This window comes from Thamnophis sirtalis, unplaced genomic scaffold (assembly GCF_051295495.1).
Source record: "Thamnophis sirtalis isolate CommonGarterSnake01/CBP01778 unplaced genomic scaffold, rThaSir2_p1.2 scaffold_1, whole genome shotgun sequence".
Classification (NCBI taxonomy): Eukaryota; Metazoa; Chordata; class Lepidosauria; order Squamata; family Natricidae; genus Thamnophis; species Thamnophis sirtalis.
The window spans coordinates 127583081-127608569 of record NW_028261381.1 but is presented as its reverse complement, the minus strand read 5'-3'; the positions used below and the strand labels follow the sequence as shown (position 1 = coordinate 127608569).

The 25489-nt window shown below is 38.6% G+C and overlaps 1 protein-coding gene across 12 annotated transcripts in view; it reads right to left on the bottom strand.

Moving 5' to 3' along the window:
- TTLL5 (tubulin tyrosine ligase like 5) overlaps positions 1-25489 on the bottom strand; it is a 146170-nt gene that overhangs the window by 57394 nt on the left and 63287 nt on the right. For 7 of the 12 annotated variants that reach the window (XM_087724452.1, XM_087724446.1, XM_087724422.1 and 4 more), the window contains 7 exons: positions 18658-18778; positions 16847-16993; positions 15291-15394; positions 13946-14073; positions 11413-11544; positions 7735-8124; positions 4505-4683 (listed from right to left, as the gene is read on the bottom strand). In XM_087724452.1, the coding sequence (XP_087580578.1) occupies positions 4505-4683; positions 7735-8124; positions 11413-11544; positions 13946-14073; positions 15291-15394; positions 16847-16993; positions 18658-18778 (1201 nt within the window). Of the gene's footprint in view, positions 1-4504; positions 4684-7734; positions 8125-11412; positions 11545-13945; positions 14074-15290; positions 15395-16846; positions 16994-18657; positions 18779-25489 lie in introns of those variants that run through there. The other 5 variants (XM_087724459.1, XM_087724468.1, XM_087724475.1 and 2 more) reach the window with 5 other exon arrangements.

The window sequence follows — 25489 nt, the reverse complement described above, 5'->3', positions numbered from 1 at the left end:
GGATGGTCTCTTGTGACGAGCCTAATGACAGAGAGTGGAAGTGTGACCTTCCTCCCATACTTGGGCATACCAGGGGTTGTGACTTTAAGTGTGTATATATATATACAGAGAGTCAGCATATTGCCCCCAACAATCTGGGTCCTCATTTTACCCACCTTGGAAGGATGGAAGGCTGAGTCAACCCTGAGCCGGTGAGATTTGAACCGCTGACCTGCTGATCTAGCAGTAGCCTGCAGTGCTGCATTTAACCATTGCGCCACCTTGCAGGAGGTGGCAAGCATGGTCACCTCATGGCTGTTGCTGCATTGCAATATTTTCAGGAAAGGCTTATTTTTGGTGGAGGGCTTATTTTAGCGCATGTGCTCAAAAACCCAATTCGGCTTATCATCCGGGGAGGTCTTATATTCGGGGTATGATGACTACCTGAGTTCACCTACACAATCCATTTTTCTGAACATAACCAGGTTGGTGTTTAGACATCAATAAAGTATATAGTAATCATGCAGTAATTATTAGAGGAGATATTGCTGTTTACAGAAGAGCACTGTACTATCAGAATAAGCAAAGTAGATTATAAATTTCCATTTCTTTTATCTCACCTCTGCTATCAAAGACCACTTTGAACCTGTGCTTCTCTCTTCTCAAACAAATCTTCCTAGTTCAAAAATGGGTTAAGATTAAATACCCTCATTTCTGTCCCGTCTGTGTGTGTGTGTGTGTCCCTCCAATTATAGAGAGTGAGAAGAATAGAACCCACATTGATAGTACTTTTTATTTTACCATCCATAGTTATCTACTAATAAACAGGACACCTTTAGGAAGGAAGGGAGCCTTGTTCTGCAGTTAACTGAGGTCTATTTCAACCACACCCCATGGATAAATTGCCCTCAGGCAAGTTTATCTGCATGCTTGCATTTATAGATATAAGACAAGCAAGGTTTGAGAGGTGTGAAGGCTCCGTGTACATCAAAATTGATTTGGCTCAAAGCCCATGACATTCCTACCCTGCTTGGTGAGTTTACCAGCTCACAGGGTATGCACATAAAGAGCATAAGAGTTCTAGTCTCTAGAAAACATTCCAGACAAAACCTGCCACAGACATTCCTGGGAAACCTGACAAATTTGCAGATTTGTTTGTAGTGTTTCCAGCACATGCATCTTTTTTTAAGAGTCTGTATTGTAGTGGATTATTTGCTTTCCATTACTGGAAGAAATCAGACTTGGAATTAACCACTCCTAAGAGTTTTAAAGCTAAAACTTCACTGGGAGTTATTTCATCAAGGCTTAGATGTGCCAAACGTTTGATGATCAGAGAGTAACCCTTCCCACAAAATAGTTCCTTGAAGCTCAGCTTGACTCAGCTAGCAGCTCCTTGAAATCCTTTCAAGACTAAATCCAGCTATATAAAAGCCTTTGGAGCACCAGGAATGATGCTGTTTCAGGCACTCTTTTTTTCATCTTCTATATTGTTTTCTATAACATTGGTGTACATCAACTTTCAAGTGAATCTCACATTGTATCTATTGAAGAAAAAATGCCAAACAAAAAGAAAGGTGAAGCAGAAGAGAGGTGAAAAAAGAAGGGGCGATGGCTAAGAAGAATTAACCAACACATTTCCTGTTTCAGCTTGCAGTTGAATGGAAGATCCAGGAGGGAGAGGCTTAAAATAGATTGGAAAAAAGGTTCCTAACATTGAGAATATTACAGATGAAGCAATAAATCTCTATGCTTTAAAAGCATAGCTAATTATATGTGTTTTTCATGAGAAGACTGTAATAAAGAAGACTGTAATAGAGGGGAGGGGAGGAGGGGAGGGGACAGGAGAGGTTTAGATGTGAAATATATAGCCTGGGAACTTAATCTCCTCCATATTTTTCTACCACAGCACTGTAAAAAATAAAAACAAAAACACTTTGAGATATCCTAAAAAGCAGAACTTGTTCATATTTCCTAATATTTGATATAAAAAAAATTACTGTCTCTTACACTGGAGGCAATACATCACCATCATGGCTAACAATCACCTACAATTTTATCCTCCTTATGAAGCAGGTACTGACTAGTTCTTGAAGTGGCTGGTGCCAAGCAGAGTGGTGTTGTTTAAAAAAAAACAGAAAAAAACACTACACTAGATATTTGTACTTCGTATTCTCCAACAGGTTTATGAGGAATGCCAGCTTTTTGCTAAGGACCACCTTTCCAATGAAAATACAAAATAATAAGCCCTACCCCCTCCTTTCTTACAATGATATATCATTACATTTTAGGAAAGTTGCTGCAAGCTTTGAACACTGGCTGACTCAACAGAAGAGACAGATATATCTTGTTCCAGCTCTCGCCTGGGTGGTCTGATGTTATCCTTAAGATCAAACTCTGTAGCTGGAAAAGTTGGAGCTGTTGCTAGTGAAAATCAATCCATGAATTTGCACATTTGTTCACAGAGAAATGCAGAAAAGAAGTAACTCTTCTTTTTATCAAGCAGGGCAATTCAACACATTCTTTTATTTACCATCAATAACTACAAAGCACTGAAGCCTAAGAAATGTTTGTAACAACTGCTGCTTCTGTTCTGCCAAAAGCGTTCAGGCAGGCACCAATAAAGACCTCACACAGAACCAATACCACCTCACAGTATATTACATAGGGTAAACAGTATGAAAGAGGTTTGCCATTATCATTTTTCAAGATTTTTCCCCCAATTTCCCATTTGAGCCTATAGCCCAAACTTTCCTGGTGGTCTCCCATTCAATTCTGCTTAGTTTCTGAGCCTAGACAAAAAAAAAATGGTGACAATCACTATAGTCAACCCAATTTTTGTGTCTGTGTGTGTGTGTGTGTTTGTGTTTCTAATGGCTGGAATTGCTTTTAGCAATTCAGGAAGATTCCCTTTCATAAATTAAAAGAGGTTGCATATGAAACCGATAAGTAGAAGAAGGCCTCTTTTAATGGGCATGGATAATGTTCAATGTGCAAACTAAGAACCAGTTAGAGTTTGTCATTAATAGAAGCAGTAGGTAATACTGAGCATTTTGGGGGCATAGAGAGAGAATACATTTGGAATTGTCACAATATTAAATAATAATACAACTCCCCATGATTTAGTGGGGTCATTCCTAAAATTATTCTATGTTTCCTATAGGGGAAGAAGAGGCAGGGTTAGGATCAACCCTGCTGTACTGCTTGTTCCTATTTAATACTACTTATTTATCAAGGCCTTTGAACTATGGTGCTGGAGAAGACTCCTACCAGTTCCTTGGACTGCAAGGCAATCAAACTGGTCAATCCTAGAGATCAACTCTGACTGTTCCTTAGAAGGCCAGATCCTGAAGATGAAACTCAAATACATTGGCCACTTAATGAGAAGGAAGGACTCATTGGAGAAGAGTCTAATGCTGGGGAAGATTGAGGGCAAAAGAAGAAGGAGACGGCAGAGAATGAGGTGGCTGGATGGAGTCACTGAAGCAGTCGGTGTGAGCTTAAATGGACTCTGGGGGATGGTAAAGGATAGGAAGCGCGAGTGATAGTGGGCGCACCACGGTTCGCCCACATAACACCGATCCTCCGTGAGCTGCACTGGCTACCTGTCGATCTCCGGGTGCACTTCAAGGTCCTACTCACCACCTATAAAGCGCTCCATGGTAGTGGATCTGGCTATTTGAGAGACCGCCTTCTGCCAATTATCTCCCTGCGTCCCATCAGATCGCATAGAGTTGGCCTCCTCCGTATTCCATCTGCCAGTCAGTGCCGACTGGCGACTACTCGGAGGAGAGCCTTCTCTGTTGCGGCTCCGACACTATGGAACAATCTCCCCGTGGAGATTCGTACCCTCACCACCGTCCAGGCCTTCCGCACAGCCCTCAAGAACTGGCTAGCCCGTCAGGCCTGGGGATAAGTCTATTTTCGCCCCTCCCGAATGTTGAGTGAATGTTGAGTTTTATTGTTTAATTTACCTTTGTTCACATTTCTTTTTGCACTGTCCTACACTCCCTTTCCTTTGTGATTGTAAGCCGCCCTGAGTCCCCTCAGGGAAAAGGGCGGCCTATAAATGTTCAATAAAACAAAACAAAACAAATAGGAAGACCTGGAGGAACATTGTCCATGGGGTCGTGATGGGTTAGACATGACTTCGCAACTAATAACATTTATTAAGGTGGGCAGTGAGAATATGGTATAAAATTAAGAAGGGATCAATTGTTATGCAGCAGAGATTTCCTTTTATAAAGCTCCAGCACATATAAACTAGCTTGCAGTAGCTTCATCAGGGTGCCCTCCACTTATTCTATGTTCACTATAACCAAAGTGCCTTAACATTATTAATATGTACACTATATTAGAAAAAAGTGATTGCATTCCCTCTGATCAAGCACAATTCAAGAAGATCCATTAAGATTAATTCTTACTTATCAAATAAATCTTAATCACTGTTTTTTGTTTTTCTTGTTTGTGAAATGATTAGCATCAAATGATATTTCTATTCAAAATGGAAAATATGTTTTTTAGATACCTGTTGTGTAAGAAGGCTGATGTGACTGGGTGGCGAGTACTGTCTAGCTGCCTGCTTCTCTGCCAATCTCTGAAGTTCTGCTGCAATATCGTGATTATAACGCTTGTTGTCTTCTGTATCCTTATTCATTCTGGCAGATACACCACGCTGTCTGCTTGGGCTGTGACTTCTTGATCCTGCTAAAGTGAGTGAAAAGTTTTATTTTGCCATGATTTTTTTCCCTAGCTATAAGAAATATGCCTTATGTGCAAAAATTGCCAAGGGACAGAAATATTCATGACAAAATAAAAACCATTTTATATAAAAGATATTAATACAGAATTCTCAATTACAATATGCATATGTCTGTACCTAAATTATCTCACAGTTTTTTGCTTTCTTTCAAAAGTTTTATAAAGAACAGAGATGATTTCTTTATGAAGTAATGATAGAGAAATTAATTTATTGAAGAAAGGACAATTCAGAAAGTCAGCATGAGATAAGGAAAAAAATAAGGCATAAAAATTTTTTTATTCCAAAGAAACCTCTGGTTAGATATTTATTAGTGCTCTGTCAACTATTTAGAGGGATACCTTAAGAAGCCTCTCCTAACCTACTGCTCAGAGTACCAAGGTCCCATGTTGTTGTTTTAAAGCACAACCAAAACCCCAGTAGAATCAGAACTGATACTGCTCATTTTCCTGCAATCCCAGCAAAAGTAAACCGGGGGGGTGGGGGGGGTAGCCATGCTCTGTCATTGCGGAAGTCCTTGAAATGGCTACCAAGAGCCTTTGAGAGAATATGGAATCATGATACTTGGAGCAATAGGTTCAGAAGAGTATGAAGCAGCCCTCCATATGGTTGGCATCGCCCCAATAAATTAGCATAATACGAAAGAAAAATGAAACAAAACACATTACTTGGAAAACTATTCTTATGTGAATAGAACAGTTCTTTTCAAAGTCTTAAAAACTTGGTGAGGATTATCAGGAAAATTATAATACAACATGTGACACATTAAAATTTTGAAATACTATACAATGAAGAATAGGTTTACTCACATCTGGTTACAATTTATTGTATATATTAATAGTTTTTACTTCTAGACTACCTTTCATTGAACTCATGTCATTCTGAACAGAAATCTTAGTTGTTTGTTGGTGATGTTTTTTTTATATTTTCCCAATAAAATAAAATGTAAATTTATAATATTTATTTTTGAATCATAAAATCCCATAAATATGGACATTCTCAGGGTTTCCCCCATTTTTCTTTCCATAGTGTTTATATGTGCCATTTATTTCTTTTCTTTTTCAATTATGTATATTTTTCTTTAATTTATGCCATTTGGGTTTTGCTGAAATATTTCTAAAAAGCACCTGAAATCTAAAAAAAATTAAAATTAAAATAGCATTGAACCAAAAGAGGATTTTCAAAAATGTAAAAATGAATAGTACTGCAATAGCTGAACTTCTGAAAATAATCTAAAAAGTTTATATGCTACATAAGAAAAAAAAATACTGCAAAGAAATACAAGTCTGATGTCAAATGTTAAAAAACAGATGGTATGGCATCTGTGTACGTCAATGCTATAAGCAATTACAGTAGTAATTGTAGTGCTTTGTACAACTGCTTTGAAACTCATTGAATTTGGTACTCAATGGATTTTGACATGAAAATTTTGTCCCCATTGTCATCGTTTACTTAGTACTCAATGCATAAGCTAGAATTTGTCGCTGTCAGCTGCCTTGGACTTACTATGTTATTTCTTATGGAAAAATTTGTTTGGTACTTATCATGTCTCCAGAAATCAATTAAAGATGAGTACCAAGGCACCACTGTATTGCTACTGAAATCCGTCACTGCCATGTGAACCAATTGCTTGCTTAAACCTGTCAGCAGTGCAAGTCTTTGAGAGCTCCTTCTTATTTAGACCAATCTGACATTCATTTCAATATTTGACATTACTTGGCTGTTTGCTGGTCCTTTTCACATCCTTTTCTAGCAGGAAAAAAAGGGCTCAGTAGGGGATGAACACCTGCCCTTTCAAATGTCAGGTTTCAATTCCTAACAGCTCCAATCAATAAGAGTAATAGTTGGTGATGATTTGAACTATAATCCAACAATATCAGAAGAGCCATGGCTTCTATACTCCACAGAAACAGGAGTTATTATTTCTTGGAAAAAATGGTAATAGCCAACAGTCAAAATAATATTTTAAAGAACTCTTCAAGTATTATTTACAGATAGAGTTCTGTATGCCAATAACATGGAAATCTGGCAAAACCTAACGGATGAAGAAAAACTAATTCAAAGTGGAAAGGTATAATCTAATGGCAGAACACACTGTTGCAAAAGAGACATATTCTATCCTTGGCATCTCCGGGTAAAAATGCTAAAAGTTGCTATTGGAAACTTGGGGAGCTTCTCCATGTGAGCGTGTAAACAATATTTAATTAGATTAATACTTTGAGTATAAGGTTTCTTCCTATGTTTCTTTGAATTCACAAGCACTGGGATCTAGTAAGAAAACAACTGAAAGCCTCATTATAATGAATTTCAGAAGCCCCTCTGAAATTGCCAATGAAGGTAATAGTGGTGTGTGTGTGTGATATTCTACACCTATTGTCCAGTCACTATTGCAATAACATTCACAAGCAATTAATATTCCAAGGGGAATAATATTAATCTTTTTGGATGTCAGTCCAGTTTATTAGTTGCTACCCGATTCCATGTCCTATACAGTTTCATACAGGTGAACTTAAATAACCACTACTCAGTGCATTGGAGACTGTTGCCAAATTGTATCATGAGAAAAAAGCAATAAGATTAGAGAGGCATGATCACTTTATTCTTTGTTTCTGAAAGTAACCTAAGAATCAACAACATAATCTCTTCACAAATGCCTTAATAATCTAGAACAGAGGTGCGGAATCACGACCGCTTTATGACTTGTGGACTTCAACTCCCAGAATTCCTAAGGCAGTCATGCTGGCTCAAGAATTCTGAGACTTGAAGTCCACAAGTCATAAAAGGGCCATAGTTCACCATCCTGCTCTAGAAGATAACATAGTACTCTTGATGACAATTCTGAATTTGATTGGATATAGTTCTTTTTGAAATAAGTATCTCATAAGGAAAATACGAACTTATCCAACTCAAAACCTGCACAATTAATTCAAATTGTCTTGGATATTGCAAGAATATTTTTTAAAATATTACAGTAGTGTGCCAGCTGAGCATCAGCCTACCTGCTTTTGCTGAGGAAGGCCGGGTCAGTCTCTGGCTATAGATTTGCATGGCAGTCTGAAAGGAAGAGAAGGGGCTGACAGTGTAACTGCCAGACCGAGAACGGTGTAAGTTTGTACTGTTTGAGGATGGGCGGGACACATTTTTTGCTGTATTAGACAAGTTGTCAGGTGCTGCATTTTGAGAAGAAGGGGGAAATGTTGCTCTAGAACCTGGCGAAAGGGAAGGGGTCGAGTGATAATCAGGCAACTGTACATTCTCACAGGCAGCAGGTTGCGAGGACAATGGTATACTAATGCTTTGTGGGAGTGTGGTACCATGAGTAAAGGAAGAAGTGGTAAGAACGCTGAATTGTGGCATATTCTCTCCATCTTCCGTTGAAGAAGGAACACCTAGTAGTGTGAGAAGAAAACATCAAGCCAATCAGGGCAATTCATATTTTTCAATTGTACATATAAAATCTTCTACAATTGCACTGAGATACAATTACAAGCTTTAGATTTTTTTAAATATAGCATCTGAATTTTCAGCAAGTTCACAAAAGAACTCTAATACCCAATAAAAATATTTCTCAATACATTCTACCCAGTTTGTATTTATAATTTTAATTCTATTATTTTACTATGATGTTCTCTACATGGATACTCAGTTTTCTATTTAATAATAATAAAGACACTCAAAGATAAAACCGTGCTTATTCCCAATTATTTGATTTTTGCATATAACATTTACAAACAGTACTGCATCAATTACAACATTTATTCTTTATTTTACAGTAAATTAAAATAGTATTCATAGTCAGTCTCATACATGAACCAGTATGATGCTTTTTAACTATTGTACAACATTTCTACTGGTTTTGTATCAGCAGTTTAGTTTATTGCTTAGCACATTAAAAATTCACCCAAAAATATTTTTCTATTCAATGCTCATGAATATGTTTAACTTAAAACTGATTGTGAAAAAGATTAAAAATATTAGAACCTATTTCATTGACCATCCATTTGTTATACTAAGCATATCAATACAATAAAATATAGCAAAGAATCATATTATTAACTCTTAATGAGATGTTTGAAAAAATTATAACTGTTAGTATGTTGACTGACATTCACTATGTGAGTCTAAATTTATCTAAATACTTCTGTCTGTCTGTCTGTCTGTCTGTCTGTCTGTCTGTCTCTAGTGTAGTCTAATGTTAACTAATCTAATCTTATTTAATCTACCTTTTTTAGATTTATTGTCACTTTGAATGTACACTTATTGGCATATATTAAAATGAAATTTCATTGCATACTGCTCTCAAAAGGTCAGCACCTCCAATATACACATGAATAAATAAATAAATACAAAATTATGCATAAACCTGCTTACATTATATGACACAGAGAAACAACAGTCTAGTGAGAATGTATACATGTATATGGTGAGAAAAATGAATTGTGAGTTTACCAGACGGATGGCATAGGGAACAAAACTACACAGAATCTGGTAGTCCTGCTAGAAATACCGTATTTTCATGACTATAAGCCGCACTGAAAATCCTAAAATTTGATCAAAAACCGGCAGTGCGGCTTATAACCCGGTGCGCTTTATATATGGAAAAAGATCGAAAATCTCTCCCTCCCGATTTTACGCTCAAACTTGAAACTCGCAAGCGAATGACCGCGAGCAGGCACGCACACGTCCCTTGGGTCTCTCCCTCCCTCCTTAGCCGGGAGGCACCAAACTGCGCCCAGCCATCCTCACTTCGTCCTGGTTAAGGGTGGGAGTGTCTGAGACGCCGCTGGGAGAATGTCCACTTCGGGTTGCCGGGACAGCAAATTTCAAGGAAAAACGCAGCTGCTGGAATCGATGCACCACCGAAAGTTCTCTGGTCTGGCTGCACCCGAGCTGGTGAAGCGCCCTTGCGATCGGAGCAATCGCGCGGCTCACCTGCACTGGCTGTCTCCCTGGCGATAGGCGGGCGGTTGCGAGCACTCCATCAGCTTGGGTGCAGCCTGACCGGAGCCCTTTCTCTTCTCAGAAATGTCTTCTCAGTGGAGCTATAGCAGTCTGCATGCCCCTTTCAGGTACTTTGACCCCCCCCCCGGAGGGAGGGGGCCAGCCAGAGGGGCATAAAGGGAGCCGCAGCTTCTCTGTGAATGGAGGGGAAAGAGTTCAGCTTCTCTCTGCCATTTAAAGGCTGCAGCAGGGAGAATCCCAACTTTTTTCCTCTCCCTCCATTCAGAACGAAACTGCTCCAGCCTCCCCCACCCCCACCCCCACGTTGCCCAGTAACCCTAACCTTCGCGCTCTTCTCCGCGTTCTCCTCGGGATTGCAATAGATGTCCAGAAGCGGCTTTTGGGGCTAATGGGGATTGGATTTCCAGCTCGATAGCCCCTGCCACTTCTGGACGTCTATTGCAGTTGTGAGGAGCCGAGGAAAGTGTGGAGAAGAGCGCGAAGGTTCTTGGCGCTCCGGGAAGCGGGAGAGGCGCGCGGTTTGGTTTATCCTCCCTGGATGTCGCAGTAGCAGCCCCAAACTCACCGATCTCAGTGTTTTTCGCATCGGGGTGTGCTGCAAGAGGGAATGAGTGAAGAGTGAAGACCTTTTCCAGCCAGTGCAAAGGACTCCCCCGGACTTTTTTTGCTGAGCACAGGGCGACGGGCCCGCACCTCCACCACCAGCAATCCGGAAAGGTCTTCACTCACTCTCTCTTGCAGCATGCCCCGATGCGAAAAACACAGAGATCGGTGCACTTGGGGCTGCTGCTGCGGCGTCCAGGGAGGATAAACCAAGCCATGCGCCTCTCCCAGCTGCTTTCGCGGCTTCCTGGAGCGCCAAGAACCTTCGCGCTCTTCTCCGCTACTCGCGACTGCAACGGATGTCCAGAAGCGTCGGGAAACGTGCGGCTTATAACCCAGTGCGCTTTATATATGGAAAAAGTTTGAAAAATTAACGTTAACTGATACTGCGGCTTATAATCCGGTGCGGCTTTTGGTCATGAAAATACGGTACTTAGAAACCTCCTCCCACAGGGGAGCAACAGAAACAGACCATAAAGTGGGTGTGTGGGATCTCTAATAATGCTTTGAGCTTTAAGCACATAATGCTTATAAGCAGTATCCTGAATAACAGGATATAATCTTCTCTATAATTTTCTCAGCTGTCCTTACCACTCTCTGTATGGACTTTCCATCCAAGGTACTGCTACCGCCAAACCAAACAGTGATGTTAACAGTTTGTTAAAATGCTCTCAATCATGCCTCTGTAAAATGTGACTAGGACAAAAGGAGAAACATGTGCTCTCCACATCCGATGCAGGAAATGCAGATGCTGGTTTGCATGCTTCACTAAGGATGACGTGCAGAGACTAGTTCAGATTGTTATTTATCTACACCCCCAGATATTTAATACTGTTGACAGATTTCTATAAAGGTGCCATATATCCAGCAAAATCCTGGATGGCAAATATAACATATAAAATATCAAGAACAGGAAAACACATACAACAACACATACAAAAACCTGGTCAAGGCCCCCTTATAAAAATATAAAGACAGCTATATCATGGGAAGAGGCAAGTCTTCACACACCTTCTCTGGGTGGAGGTTGTTCCATAGGAAAGACACCATGACAGAGAAAGCCAACAAAAAGCCATTAAAGTTTTGTCAGAGTCTTAACTATGCAAATTTACTTTTTCCAATTTTCTTACTGGGTAAACTAGTTCCTTTGGGTTGCTCAACTCTCGGCTGCTCTACCACATTTTCTTTCTCCACTGGAGGTTGGGACTGCTTTTTTTCATTTTTTCCCATCTTTTCTGAGTGATCTGAAAAGAGTTTTCCAAATTAGAAGAAAAATAAGCGATGTATGATAATGATTTTCAGTATGACATTTTCTACTACAGCAAATAATCTGTGATTAATTGCATCTGCAAATAAAAATCCTTCTTAAAACTGAAATTCTTACTTATTTAAAATACTTTAACATTCCATATATCCATCAGAGAGACTAAACTATGAAACATGTTGGTTGGTTGGTTGGTTGCTTGGTTGGTTAATTGATTTGTTTGATTTGGAGACTCTGAAGCCCAAAAGACCCTAGACAGCTTAAATGCACACAAAGAAAAACCAAACAATAAAATGCATATGCAACTGGAAAGCAAACAAACAAACAAAGATAAATAAAAGCTTAGCATCCAACCTAACCCCGGGCTTGGGGACAAAGTCATATTTTCAACAAGTTCCAAAACATAACAGAAATAGGGAGGGGGAGGCATACAAATTTCCAGGGACTGCTGTTCCAAAGGCAGGCACGCGCTGGCCAACTAAGTTCACCCTTTTTTAAAAGCCATTTTTCGCCCTCCCCAGGCTCCAGAGGCTTTATAGGAGCCTGGGGAGGGCAAAAAGAGCCCCCCCGCCCCCCCAGAGGCCCTCCGGAGGCTTCATGAGCTTCCCTGAAGCCTTTGGAGTACTCAAAACGATTCTCCGAGCAAACCAGAAGTCACTTCCGGTTTGCTCGGAGAGTCGTTTTGACTGCTTCAGAGGCTTCAGGGAAGCCTTCTGAAGGTCCCTGAAGCCTCCCGAGGGCTTCTGGGGGGGGGAGGCTGTTTTCGCCCTCCCCAGGCTCCTATAAAGCCTCTGGAGCCTGGGGAGGGTGAAAAAAGCATGCAAAAAAAGGAGAGTCATGCCCGCACATGACCCCCCCCCTGCGCTCCCCCCACTTATGGCACACGAGCCAAAAAAGGTTCGCCATCGCTGACCTAGGTCCTCATAGATAATATTAAAGCGACCTGAAGAATGCTCACTCTGCTCAATCTCACTAAATGGGCAGATATAATCCCTTAGATAACCAGGCTCTATGCCATGTAAGGCTTTACTCTGATAACCAGCACTTTGATTTGCAACCAAAAACCATTTAGCAGCCAGTGCAGGTAACAAAGCAGGGATGATATACAAACATAACATAACTTGCCTATCACTGTCTTGTTATTACATTTTGTGACAGCTACGGATTCAAGGTCAGCTGAATGTAGAGTGCATTGCAAGTAATCCACCTGAGAAGTAATTAGGGCATGACTACTTGAAGGGTTTTTCATATTTAGAAAGAATGCAACAGGCACACTAGCTTGAGCAGGGGCTGTGATTCTAAGAAGAGCCCGGGGGTGGAGGGTGTACAATAATCTTAAATGGGGAAGTATGATCCCCATCCAAGACCAGAGATTAAATATTTACAGATTCAAGAGATTCAGATAATAACCACTCAATCTGAGCCCAAGTGTGTTCCTCCCTGTCCTCTAGACAGCATCTAAACAATGGATCAAGTTATTGACATTGCTTGGATGTCCTGGGATCAATATATACAACTGAGAATCATCAATCTACCAATAATACTGGACTTCAAATTGAGGTATGATATCCTTCATCAGTTTCCCATAAATGTTAAGAGGGGTGAGGGTCTCAAAACCTGAGGCATCCCACAAGCAAGGGGCTAGGGATGTGACCTCTGTCTTCTTGTCAACACAAGGAGGAAGGAGAGAACTATAATAAAACAGTACTTCCCATCCCTCAAATCCACCCCTGAAGGATACTGTGGTTGAGTGTATTCAAAAGTGAATGGAAAACAAGAAGCGCAAGGATGGATGCATCACCGTCATTCCAGCTCTGTCAAATATCATTAGCAAATGCAACCAATTCTGTCTCTATACTGTATCCTGGCCTAAAACCTGATTGAAATGGATCCAGATAATTTGTTTCTTCCAACTACTATAATTTGTTCTGCAACTAGTGTCTGGCCACCATCTCAACTATCTTCTCTGAAAAGGGAAGGTGGGAGACTATAGCTATCTGGCAGTGTTAGATCCAGCATGGGTTTCTTCAGAAGGAGGCACACTACAACTTCTTTCAAAGAGAGGGGGACAACCTCCTTCTTCTGTGATAGCATTGCATGGACCAAGCACAGGTCATTTCCTAGGCAGGTTTAATAATCCAGGAAAACCCAGGATCTAATAAATAAGTGGGCAAACTCATAGATTGGAAGACTTTGTCAACCCCCTCAGGAATCACAGACTTAAACTCAATCCAGAAGATCCCACTAGAGTGTGCCCCAGCCACTTCAACAGGAAGAACACAACTTTGAGTGAATCCAAATAACTTTATCAAAAAAACCCAAGAATATTCCTCATTTGCTTCTTTACAATTATACTGAAGGTATCAGAAATGAATACTCACTTCCTTTGTTTTTATTTTCCAATTGGCTATTACTATGTTTTGTAGCTCCAGGATTTGTTCCCAGGAAGACACTTGCTGATTTATTCTTATGTGTGTAAAATGTCAGTACCTCCTCAAGATCACTTTCACTAAAATGAGAAAAGAAGTATACAAGAATAAATGGCCTAAATTTGTAATGTGGTAATGCAGCTGCAACAGCTACTATAAGCATGGAGGGGGGAAGGGGAAAGAAAGACAAATTGGAAAGAACTAAAAGAAAAAAATGATGTTTTTGTTAAGCTTGGTAAAAGCCATGGTTAGAATGCAGTACTGCAGTGAGTGGTTAGAATGCAGTACTGCAGGCTACTTCTGCTGACTGCTGGTTACCAGCAGTTTGGCAGTTCGGGTCTCACCGGTTCAAGGTTGACTCAGCCTTCCATCCTTCTAAGGTTGGTAAATGAGGACCCAGATTGTTGGGGGCAATATGGTGACACTGTAAATTGCTTAGAGAGGGCTGTAAAGCACTATGAAGCGATATATAAGTTTAAGTGCTATTGCTACTGCTAAAATTCCATGCTGCATTTAAGGAAAGTAATACTCCTAGCCATCCAAAAGCTAGTAAAACAATAATAAATAAAAACAATGTTGGCTATTCTTTTTATAAAATGTATAGAGCTACTTTGCTGTAGTAGTTAAGGCACCAGGCTAGAAACTGGTACAAATCCAGCTGGATGACCTTGGCCAGTCACTTTTTCTCAGCCCTAGGAAGGTAGCAAGGACAAATCACTTCTGAAAGACCTGCCACAAAACCAGCAGGGATGAGTCCAGCCAGCTCTCCAGATGCAACACTGACTTAAAGGCACCCCTCCCCCAAACAGAACGCTTCTGATAATAAAATTACTGTCAAAAATTCCATAGCCAAGGTTCCTATCTCCATAATTTGAACACTACGTCTTCAGAGCTATATTGTACCCATCTTTGTTGCAAAATGGATTTTGCTCCTTCTTTAGGGCTATGCTACAATGAAAGTAGAGAAAGAAGGAAAATCCCAGAAGAATATAATCCTTGTATCCACACTGGAGTACATCCAATTCTATTTCCCTTTGAAAAATTACAATACTTTGTTTCTACCATTAAATAACTGTATTAACCAGCAGCAGAGCTCAGTATAGGTTAGTATACCAAGCACACTTCTGGATCTGAAGAATCAAGATAGGTGTTGCCTAGCATTCATGAAAAACACATAGATAAATACAATAATCATCTGACATACAGAAGAATAAAAAAGCAATACCTTAAGTTTCAAATTGGTCTCCAATAGGAGGTAATATAATTATTGCTCTAAATGCCTTCCAGTAATTCATACCTTGCCTTAATGATAAATTCCTGAAAGCCTTCTTCATCTACCCCCTCTTCTTCCTCTTCCTCCTGTTTCTTCATTGCCTTTTTCTGAGACATTTGATCTGTTTCCTAAAAATCAGCAACAACAGAGTAATCTCTCAAATCACCTTTTCTATGAATATGTTTTGTAGTATTAGGATGCTTGGAAGAATACTTAGGGAAATGGTACTCAGTGCAAATATCCTTTTAAAGCAAATAGTTACTCTACTGATATTCATTGCAAAGCCTAGACAACAGCATCAGTAAGATGCCGACAAGCAACATGCCCACATTTCTAATTTTTAACCTATATGAATAAAGAATAGTAGTTTTAAATGATATCTCAAAGAATGTAAACATCCAATGATACCATCTCAACTTCTCTCCTGTATACTAAAAATATCAAGCTACTACTTATTGAATCAGATAGGAGATACAATAAATATTCAAAATATAACAAAAGAAAGAGGTTGCTCATCTTATTCAACACAAAAAAAGCTTTAGATGAACTCTCAATATTTAAAATATATATTTAATTATCACAATTTTAGCCCTTTAAAATAAAAACTGTACTTCAGGAGATAGGTAATTTAATGATTTGCTGTATTGCTAAATGATTTTTTGCTCAAAAACTTAGTAAAGGCAAACTATTGGCCAATATACTATACGTATTTGTAAAATATATCAAAAGAAACCAGTTTCTTGTAGAATTCAGATATCATATGCTAGTTCCCAGTATCAATCAAGCACAATTTTAGTGTTATTGCTATTCTTGCAAAACATGAAATCAGTCATTATAATTTCTACTTTCCCTGAAAGACATATTATTAAATAACCCTGGCCATTCAAATTAGTTTTTACTGGAGAATAATCATATTTTAAAAAACCTAACAAAAATAGCAAAATGACTAGACACATTTTGACCAATAGTTTCAAAACTGTCATGATTTTGTTTCTTTATAAGAGCAATGAATCTGAACATCAGTTTTAGTAAACAAATTCATTTGTATTTCAAAAACATAAATGAAAGTTACTGTCAAAGTTGTTGCAATAAAAATATCTGAAAATATTATTAGTTTGTCAAAGGAAACAGGTACTTCAGAGAATGATTTTGTTACTTATGCAATTCAATTAAAAAAACAAAACATCAATACTTGTCTTCATGTTTTGGAGTTATCTATTTATGCCAAATCACAAAGATGCAAGATAAACAAAATCTTAAATGAAGAACCTTCTGCTTTCATTACAATGCTTGAAACAGAATTGCAGATCTGACATTACAAGGTGCAAGTTCCAGAAGTTAGCTGTCTCTCATAAATAACTTGCAAATTAGGTTTTAAAAAATTCACTCCAACATTGCACTAAACATTTGAAAAGTTGAAGAGTGAATTACTTATGCTGCTGCTTTTTCTTCTTCACACATTGGATACAATGAGATTCATTAAAGCAAAATAAAACTAAAAATAGAATGATGATCTCTAGAACTTGTGAATTAATATTGTTTGGGTGCAACACCACTCAGCTAGCATAGTCAATACTCACCCTGTTATAGCAGATGATGAATTCACCCAGCTGGTGAGCTAAGATGCGCCTACGGTCATAGAGAGCCAGGCGGCGACTTGGAAGTAGCATCCTCAACGACTGTTGAAGATTACTGGCTGCTCGCTTCAAAAAACGAACCACCAGTTCCTGCCGTGAAGAAACAACACTGAAGACAAGATCCAAAGATTCAATTTTATTAAAAGTATATCTAAATTTGTTTAAAAGAAACCACATTGTAAAGAAAATTGTGTGTTAAAAAAATGGAATGTGCGATCTCAAGTATTTTATCGTTACCTATCAAATCTGGGCACGCTTTGGAAGAACTGCTCAAGAACATGTGTGGTACATCCCTTCTGCTCATTCAAGCACTGTGTATTTTTTCAGGCTTCCATGAGAGCTTGAAAAGACACAGCTGCTTTGAATTTCACATTAAGTTTCATAGTTGCTTTAATGAGTCAATTCATTAAATCAGCCTCTTTCCTTCAGGCTTGTATGGAACGGTAGAGAGGAGGAGTGCTCCCACGAGTTCTAAAACCATCTTCTAAATCAGGGATGTCCAAAACTGGAAACTAAGACTCATGGACTTTTGACAGGGCTGGTGGGGGAATTCTGAGAGTTGAAGTCCACAGTCTTAAAGTTCCCAAGGTTGTACACCCATGTTCTAAATCATTTTAAAGCATGTACAATGCTATTGTCTATTATTGCTGTCTATTAACCTGTCTATTATATTATTTTATCTGTTTATTAGCCACAGATAAAAATCACATATCTGAAGGATAGCAGATTTTTGCATGTCATTTTGGTTAGGTATACTTTTGCCGCCATTATTCATTACTTGAATTACTTTTGGTCATACTATCTTACTTTAAGGACTGCATTATTATTATTTCTTCCTTCTTTGTTACCAGATAATGGTAGAGAAGAAATAACTCTCCCTGAAAAATAAATATTAAGCTGCCTGCTATGGTGTTTGATTTCAAACACATCCTGTCTCCAGTTTGGATTTACTTTTGGCTAGATGCCCTACTAAACATGTAAATGAACTGTTTCGTAGCCAAACCATTACATTTCACAATTTACCTCTCATTAGCATTATATTAGATTGGTCTGAACTGTTACTCTAAATATTATTTTTCACAGCAGAGCAGACAAAGTAGCTCTTAGAAAGCCAGTTTCAATTTTCCACTTGGAAAGAGTGGGGTAACATTTTCCACTGAGGCAAACTGATTATTCCTTATTTCTGACATAAGGTTTTTAATCTTTGAGCTAGATTGGCTCAATACGCACTGCCTGTTTTCACAAAGTCTCCATTTGGGCTAAGATGACAAAGACTAGAAATGTGGAGCAATCTCATTAAGTGCTATAAATCCAGTACTTTATATAAAACACCCAAAGTGATGTGATTGGGGGAAATAGAAAAACAACTCAGATATATATTTGGTAGCCAAGTTATATACAGATTTTAAGAAGAGGTCATGGGGAACTAAATGCAAAAGAAATATAGCACTCTAAACTGGCTATCACCTTAGCCATGCTCTATTCAGCTAAACCTAATCTCTATCAGACGCCAAACACACTTCTACTTGTTCTGCACATCAAAAACTAGACAGGATCAAACAGAGGCATTCAAATTGTTTTAAATTATGGAGAAAGGTAAGATGTGTTAACATTGCAAATGGTTAAACGTTCAGCAGTTCTGCTCAGCCCTAGCTGAGAGGAATCAGCTCCCTACTGACTCTGATTCAGGAATGCTGAGTAGGAACAGCTGGGTCCCTTCCTGAAAAGTACTGGGCAAGCACACCATTTCTTACCATCTGCTCATCTTCCTTGGCAGCCCAGACTGGGTTGTGGACCTCATCACCAGCCTCTTTCATCAGACGCAGCTGGACCCGCTGCAGGTAAGCAGAGAAAGCTCTGCGAGCCTGAACTTTGCTGCAGGAGAGAGGTAAAGACACCCATGAAAATACAGCTTTTACTCTCCAAGACCTTTGCCAATCATTATTAGCTGTTAAGAAGGGGATAAATCGTTTAGAATTTGGATCAGAAAAAACACAGTTTCACTGGAATAAAACTGGAGAAGCCTGATTAATCCAGTAAAACTGCAGAACTGTATCACAGAGCTCCAAGTGAAAAGGATTAAATTTCTAAATTTCCAAACTGAAATTTTATGCTGCCAAAATGTCCATGTCGCCAAAATAAATATGGAAGATGAGTTCAAGTTTAAAAGAGAAAACTCTTCTCTCAAACACAACCTCGGAAGGCAACATTTGCACTTTCTCAGCAAATTCGTGCAAATCAATATGTTTGCTGTATATTAATTATTCTCTGGATACTGTGAGAACTATGGATGTTATTCAAGTTAAGTGGAGAGGATAAGCTCTTAATACAATTTTCACTGCTCTTTGAAGAATGTTAGCCAAGAACATGACCAGTTAAAAAATTGCCATATTTTAATTTTGTATCCTCTATATTTCATTCTACAAATTAACTTTATATTGCCTCAAAAAGGTGAAGTTGGATTAATAGCCAAAGCTTTTAATGACTCAGCAACTCAGACTAGTCAATTTACTTCTGTAAAATGCTGGCAGTGATTCTTCTCATTGGTTAATGTTTTACAAGGAATACTCCCCATTCCCATGTTGTCTTATCTGATGGGACCCAGAAGGAGAGTCTTTTCTGCCCAGCCTTTAGAACACGGGTGTCAAACTAACCACGTCACAGTGGTGTCATGTGACATATTGGGACATTTCCCCTTCACTAAACCGGGCATGGCCGTAGCCAGCACGTGACGCATCCAGCCTGCGTGCTGCGACTTTGACAGGCCTGCTTTAGAACATCACACCCCAGAGGTTACATTGGTTCCAACCCCCTGCTGGCTTTCAAAAGACTCTAAAGACATGGCTCTGTAATGGTCCTGGGAGATCCAGTTATGTTAGACGACTGTATTGATTGATGCATGAGTTGCACTTGCCTGCTTATTATACTTTCTGGTTTTAATTTGTTTTAATCTATTTTAAATGAGTTGTTTTTACTGTGTTGGCTTTTTTGCTGGGTTGTTTAATTACTCTATATGAGCTGCCCAGAGTTACAAATGTGTAATGGGTGGCTATACAAAATAAATTAAAATTTTGCTCTTATATTGTTCAAGAGATACTATGGGAACTAATATTCTAACCAACTGCATTATCCATTTATGTGTTTTCACTATTGCAGAAAATAGACAAGCCAAATTTTTTTGGCTTTTTTAAAACTTTTTTAAAACTTTTTTTTTAACTTTTGTAATATGTGGGTTTTTTTTAATGTTGTATGCCGCCCTGAATCCTTGAGAGAAGGGCGGCATATAAATCCAATAAACCAAACCAAACCTATAAGGTGCGAATTCTATCACCTACAAACTGAAATTAAGAGATTCCAACTTTGTCAGATTAGATAATAGGAAATGGTTTTCCATACATAAAAGCTGGATCTGTACTCAATCATCCTTTATTTCCATTAAAATTAACGTGAAAAGTTGCTGATTATTAACTTAAGTCCCTTCAATTTTCATGTGACACAACTGCAAGTATTGTTAAATATGGATCCAACTTGAAAGATATATAAAAACACAAATGGAGTTATGATTCTCCATGATCTTAATGTATATATTACATTAGGATATGTTTTCTAGCCAGCTGAAATATTTTTATTTTTCCATTTTAATGTAGCTGTCAAAACTTTTGAACAATCTAAATAAAAGTTTGTTGAGTATTTTGGATGCTCATTTATCTTAGAGACGAATACCAAAATAGTAAGCAAAATCTGTACTTAAATTGTGATTTTTTTTTCAAATCATAGACAAAAGTATAACAGAAAGTGATATCTGATAGCAACATGATACGAAATGCTGTCACAATAGCTTTAAATTGTAGAGAATGTAAAGCCTTTTCTAAATAAAATGCCTTTGAATGTAAATCTGTTCTGGACAAATAAACTTACTTCATATACAGTTAACTAGGCAGATTACATTAAATTTTAGAGAAAACTGTAGCAAGAAAAATATACCATCTATAAATACAGAACATTTTAGAAACATTAAATTACTATGGCACTGTCTTGCAAAAGTGATTAGATGCACCTGGGAAATTTAAACAGTGCATGAAGGCAAGAACCCAAAGCTGGCTTCAGAAATCAACAAAGGCAGATAGCTGCCAATTGCCAGAATAATAAATCAGTATCATCAAGCAACGATAAGTATTCAGACTGAATTGCCATGCATAATTTTCTACAGAGGTGCTGTTTTACCAGCAATTGCAGCCAGCACCTTAAGAAACAGGGAACTGCTTTATGGTGTACCTCTTGGTAACTCACAGGGAACAAAGACTAGCTGGGATCTTGTATCTGAACCAGGCAAACTGATTTTTGTGGTCTGTGTCACAGGAGTCTAAGAAAGGTGGTCCTTCATCCCTATCTGATCCATTTTGGAGACATTCCAGTCAAACAGGTTATTGATTAGCCTGTCCCTGATTGGTTTGTGTAGGTGGATTTCTGACTGGTCTAGGAAGCTGGAACACAACCATTAAGCCCGTATGCTCATCATTACTTGATTGCCATCTGCTGTGAAAGGCTACATCACTACCAGTAAATCACTATCAGTATAATCTTTACCATGCCCACCACTACCATTATGCAGCTAGCATAATTACTAGCCTCCTGCTCCTTCAGTTGGTTTGCTGATCTGGGAGTGATAGCAGCATTTGTCCCATATGGTCACAACCAATCTTTAACAGGAGTCAAAGGAATGCTGTGATCCTAACACAATCAGGTGCCAAATACTTTTTGGAGCTCAAGTATTGTATTATAAGATTGTTTTTTTAAAAAAAGCAGCTGCTTGACAATGAAAATTTTCTATCTGCTCAAAAGCCTTCCAGAAATGTACTACCATTGTTCCAACAGCTTGCCTACTGAAAAAGAATCTGGCAGTGTTAGAAATATAATCTAACGGTTGGGTTGGCAATATATAAATCATGTAACAATGTCTGTTTCTTTAAATCATGCTGTAAATGTGATTGATTGCTGTTTCCTCAATCGGCCATAAGATGGAGCCAGAATCACTGTTAGATGCTGATCTGATGTGAGTGTTTGGAAGCTGGCTGTTAGAGGTGCCGTAAAGTGATCAGTGTGAGCTATTGTAAGTTTTGTAACTGCTAGCATACTTTGTGTACCGAACTGTTTGTATGATTATGGACTATGTTATTTGGATTATCCCTTAACTGAAAGACGTTGATGACTGACTGTCTTAACCGTGTATGACTTGAACTGTTTGATGGACTCTGATACCTCTATTTCCACGAAAGTAAAAGCCTATTTAAACTGCAGTGTCTCTGTATGCTGGTTTGTGGGTTCTCCAACACCACTTTCACAACGCTTCTCTGAACGCACTCGCTCTCCCAACGGGGAGCTTACCTAACACTGGTTATGGGCCCAGGTTATACCAGACGTAGCTAAAGGAGAGTTGGTGTTGATACGCAATACTGCATACAGACAGCTGTTTCAGTAGTGATTGTTACTATCCTGGAGAAGATGGCGAGCGACCCATCAACAAGCCTATCAATGATAACCCGGTTGGATGGAACAAACTATGTTTCCTGGTATATGAAGTGCAGTCTACTCTTGCATAGCGAAGGTTTATGGGATGCTGTACAGAATCCACCAAATGTAACTGCTTGGAATCCAGTTAACGATGATGATGCCAAGAAGATAGCAGATTTTCAGCGATGCAACAAACGGGCGTTGTGTATAATTGGTCTAACACTGAATGACCAACAATTAGTACATATTCGTGGAGAAAATTCTGCTGCAAGATGTTGGGAGAATTTGAAGATGATTTATGTATGTATGTGCACACATACATCTTACATGCAAATTGTTGAGGGCATGTCTTCTAAAAGGTGGAGATATGTTCGCTCATCTAAACTTTATGAAAGGAGTTTTCCAGGAGCTACATGAAAAAGAACTAATTTTTTCTGAGCTACATCAAGTTTATATCATACTCTCCTCACTGGATGAGAGTTATGATGTTTTTGTATCTTCTCTTGAAGTCCTAACCCAAAATGAACTAACATTGACTGACATTACTGCACGACTGTTGGAAGAAGGAGGATGGAAAGAGAACAACTGAGAGAGAAACCACCACAACATGAGGAGTTACCTTCTATAGCCTATACTGTTCGAAAATGTTTTTCTTGTGGGGCTAAGGGACATATAGCTAGATTTTGTAAAAAGGCAAAACAACAGAATGCCGCAAGAGCTAGAAAAAATGCTAATGGCAACTTAGCTATGTCTATTTTGGCTATATCTAGCAATGCACCTGTAAACCATGATATGATAGTGGATAGTGTTGATAGTGGAGCATCACAGTGCAGTTACCAATGTTATATGTACCTAACCTGAAATTCAACTTACTATCGGTTAGGGCTCTGGTTATAATTGGCTATGTGGTAACCTTTAGGGGAGATATCTGTATTATTGAAAAGGAGGGTAACAGGGTTACTGCTACTTTAAACAACGGTTTGTATGATATACCGGATGACCAGATGGCTAACACAACTTATCATAATGTTAAACCCCATTTACTACATAGATGCATGGGGCACATTAATTTCAAGATGCTGCAACAAACTCTTAAGTTGGCAGAAGGAGTAAAACTAAACACATGCAGAAAATATTTAAACTGCAATGTTTGCAATCAGGAGAAAAGCAAAGTTACTCCAGCAAACAGACTGAATGGTTTTAAAACAAAGGAACCTCTGGAGGTTGTTTTTGCTGATATAATAGGACCTAAGAAACCCAGTTTGGGAGGTGCCTGTTATGTTTTGAGTATCATGGATCATTATTCACGATATGGTTTCTGTTACTTAATGAAAAACAAAACAGAAATGTTTCAGAATTTCTTTAATTGGCTGAGGTTTGCGGAAAGAAAGATGAAAGCCAAGGTTATTACTGTAGTTACTGATAATGGGATGGAGTTTACCAATTATAAATTTCAAACAATGTTAAAAACAGCTGGAATCGAGCACAAACGTTCTGCTCCTTATAGGCCACAACATAACTCGTTTGTAGAATGAAGGGGGAAAACATTACAGGCCATGGCTCAAACTATGATAGTTAATTCAGGTTTGCCGGAAACACTGTGAGGTGAAGCTATGATGTGTAGTAACCATATTTTAAATAATGTGGTGAATACAAAAGCCGGTGAATTGCCATTCACTAGGTGGCATGGCAGAAAACCAAATTTGAGTTACCTACATACATTCGGAGCCCCAGCATGGGTGCATATACCATCACAAGTGAGACTGAAAGGGCAACATAGAGCTCGACAGTTATTTTTTGTAGGATATGAGGATAACCATAGGTCATTTAGGTTTTGGGAGAAAGGCACAACTAAGGTTTACTGTAGCGCTAGTGCTAGGTTTATAGAACACGTGGAGTGGAATAAATTAGAAACAAATGATAATGTAATTATCGACACCCAAGTATTCCCTAATGATGAGGTAGTAAAATCAGCAATTAAAGAAATTAAGGAAGAAGTACAGTTACAGGAAGAACCAGAAGAACAAGATCAGGTTATACAGGAGAGTCCACTGGTGAGTCCTGAAATACCTAGACGTTCAACCCATGTATCGAGACCATCTGACAGGTATCAGGCGTCTATAGCATGTCAGGCAAATAAAGTTCCTGCTAATTACCAAGAATTAACTCTATATCCAACTGAGGAACAGAAAGCTTGGAAAGATGCAATGAAAAAGGAATTAAAATCATTGCAAAAGTTAGAAGTATATGAAAATGTAAAGTTACCACCAGGTAAACATGCCATTGGTGTAAATGGATTTTCAAAATTAAAAATAGTGTAGATGGGACTGTAACCTATAAAGCCAGGTTAGTTGCACAAGGGTTTGCTCAGTCAGCCAATGACTATGATGAGGTCTTTGCACCTAGTTTAAAGGCTACAACATTACGTGCAGCATTAGTGTGGGCAGCTAAGAATGAATATATAGTCAATCATTTAGATGTAGAGACAGCATATCTTCATGCACCGTTGCAACATACTATATATTTACAGAGCCTGCAGGATTCAAAACTGATAGTAAAACTGATTGCTAGAGGTTGAAAAAGAGTCTTTATAGCTTGAAGCAATCAGGATATGAATGGAATCAATGTATAGTTAGAGAGTTAACTAAGATAGGTTTTAAAGTTGGCATGGCTGATCCATGTTTGTTTAAGAAAGAAAGTGATGGGGTGATTTCATTGTTGCTATTGTTCACTGATGGCATAGTATTAATCACTAAAACTGAGCAAGAAGCTGTGGGGATTATAACACTGTTAAGAATGCAGTTCAGTATAAAACATCTCGGTGAGATTAGGCAATATCTTGGTTTACAAATAGATAAAACTAGAGGATACAAAATCTCACAAACTGAGAAGATTAACCAGTTACTCAGAACGTTTAGGATGGAACTGTGTAAACCGTCTAAAACTCCAATGAGTCAAGAATTTAGCCATGATGATGTAAAAAGCCCTGTGTTCTATAAAGGTATTTATCAATCATTATTTGGTAGCTTATCCTATCTGAGTAATTGGTCAAGGCCCGACATAGCATATAGTGTA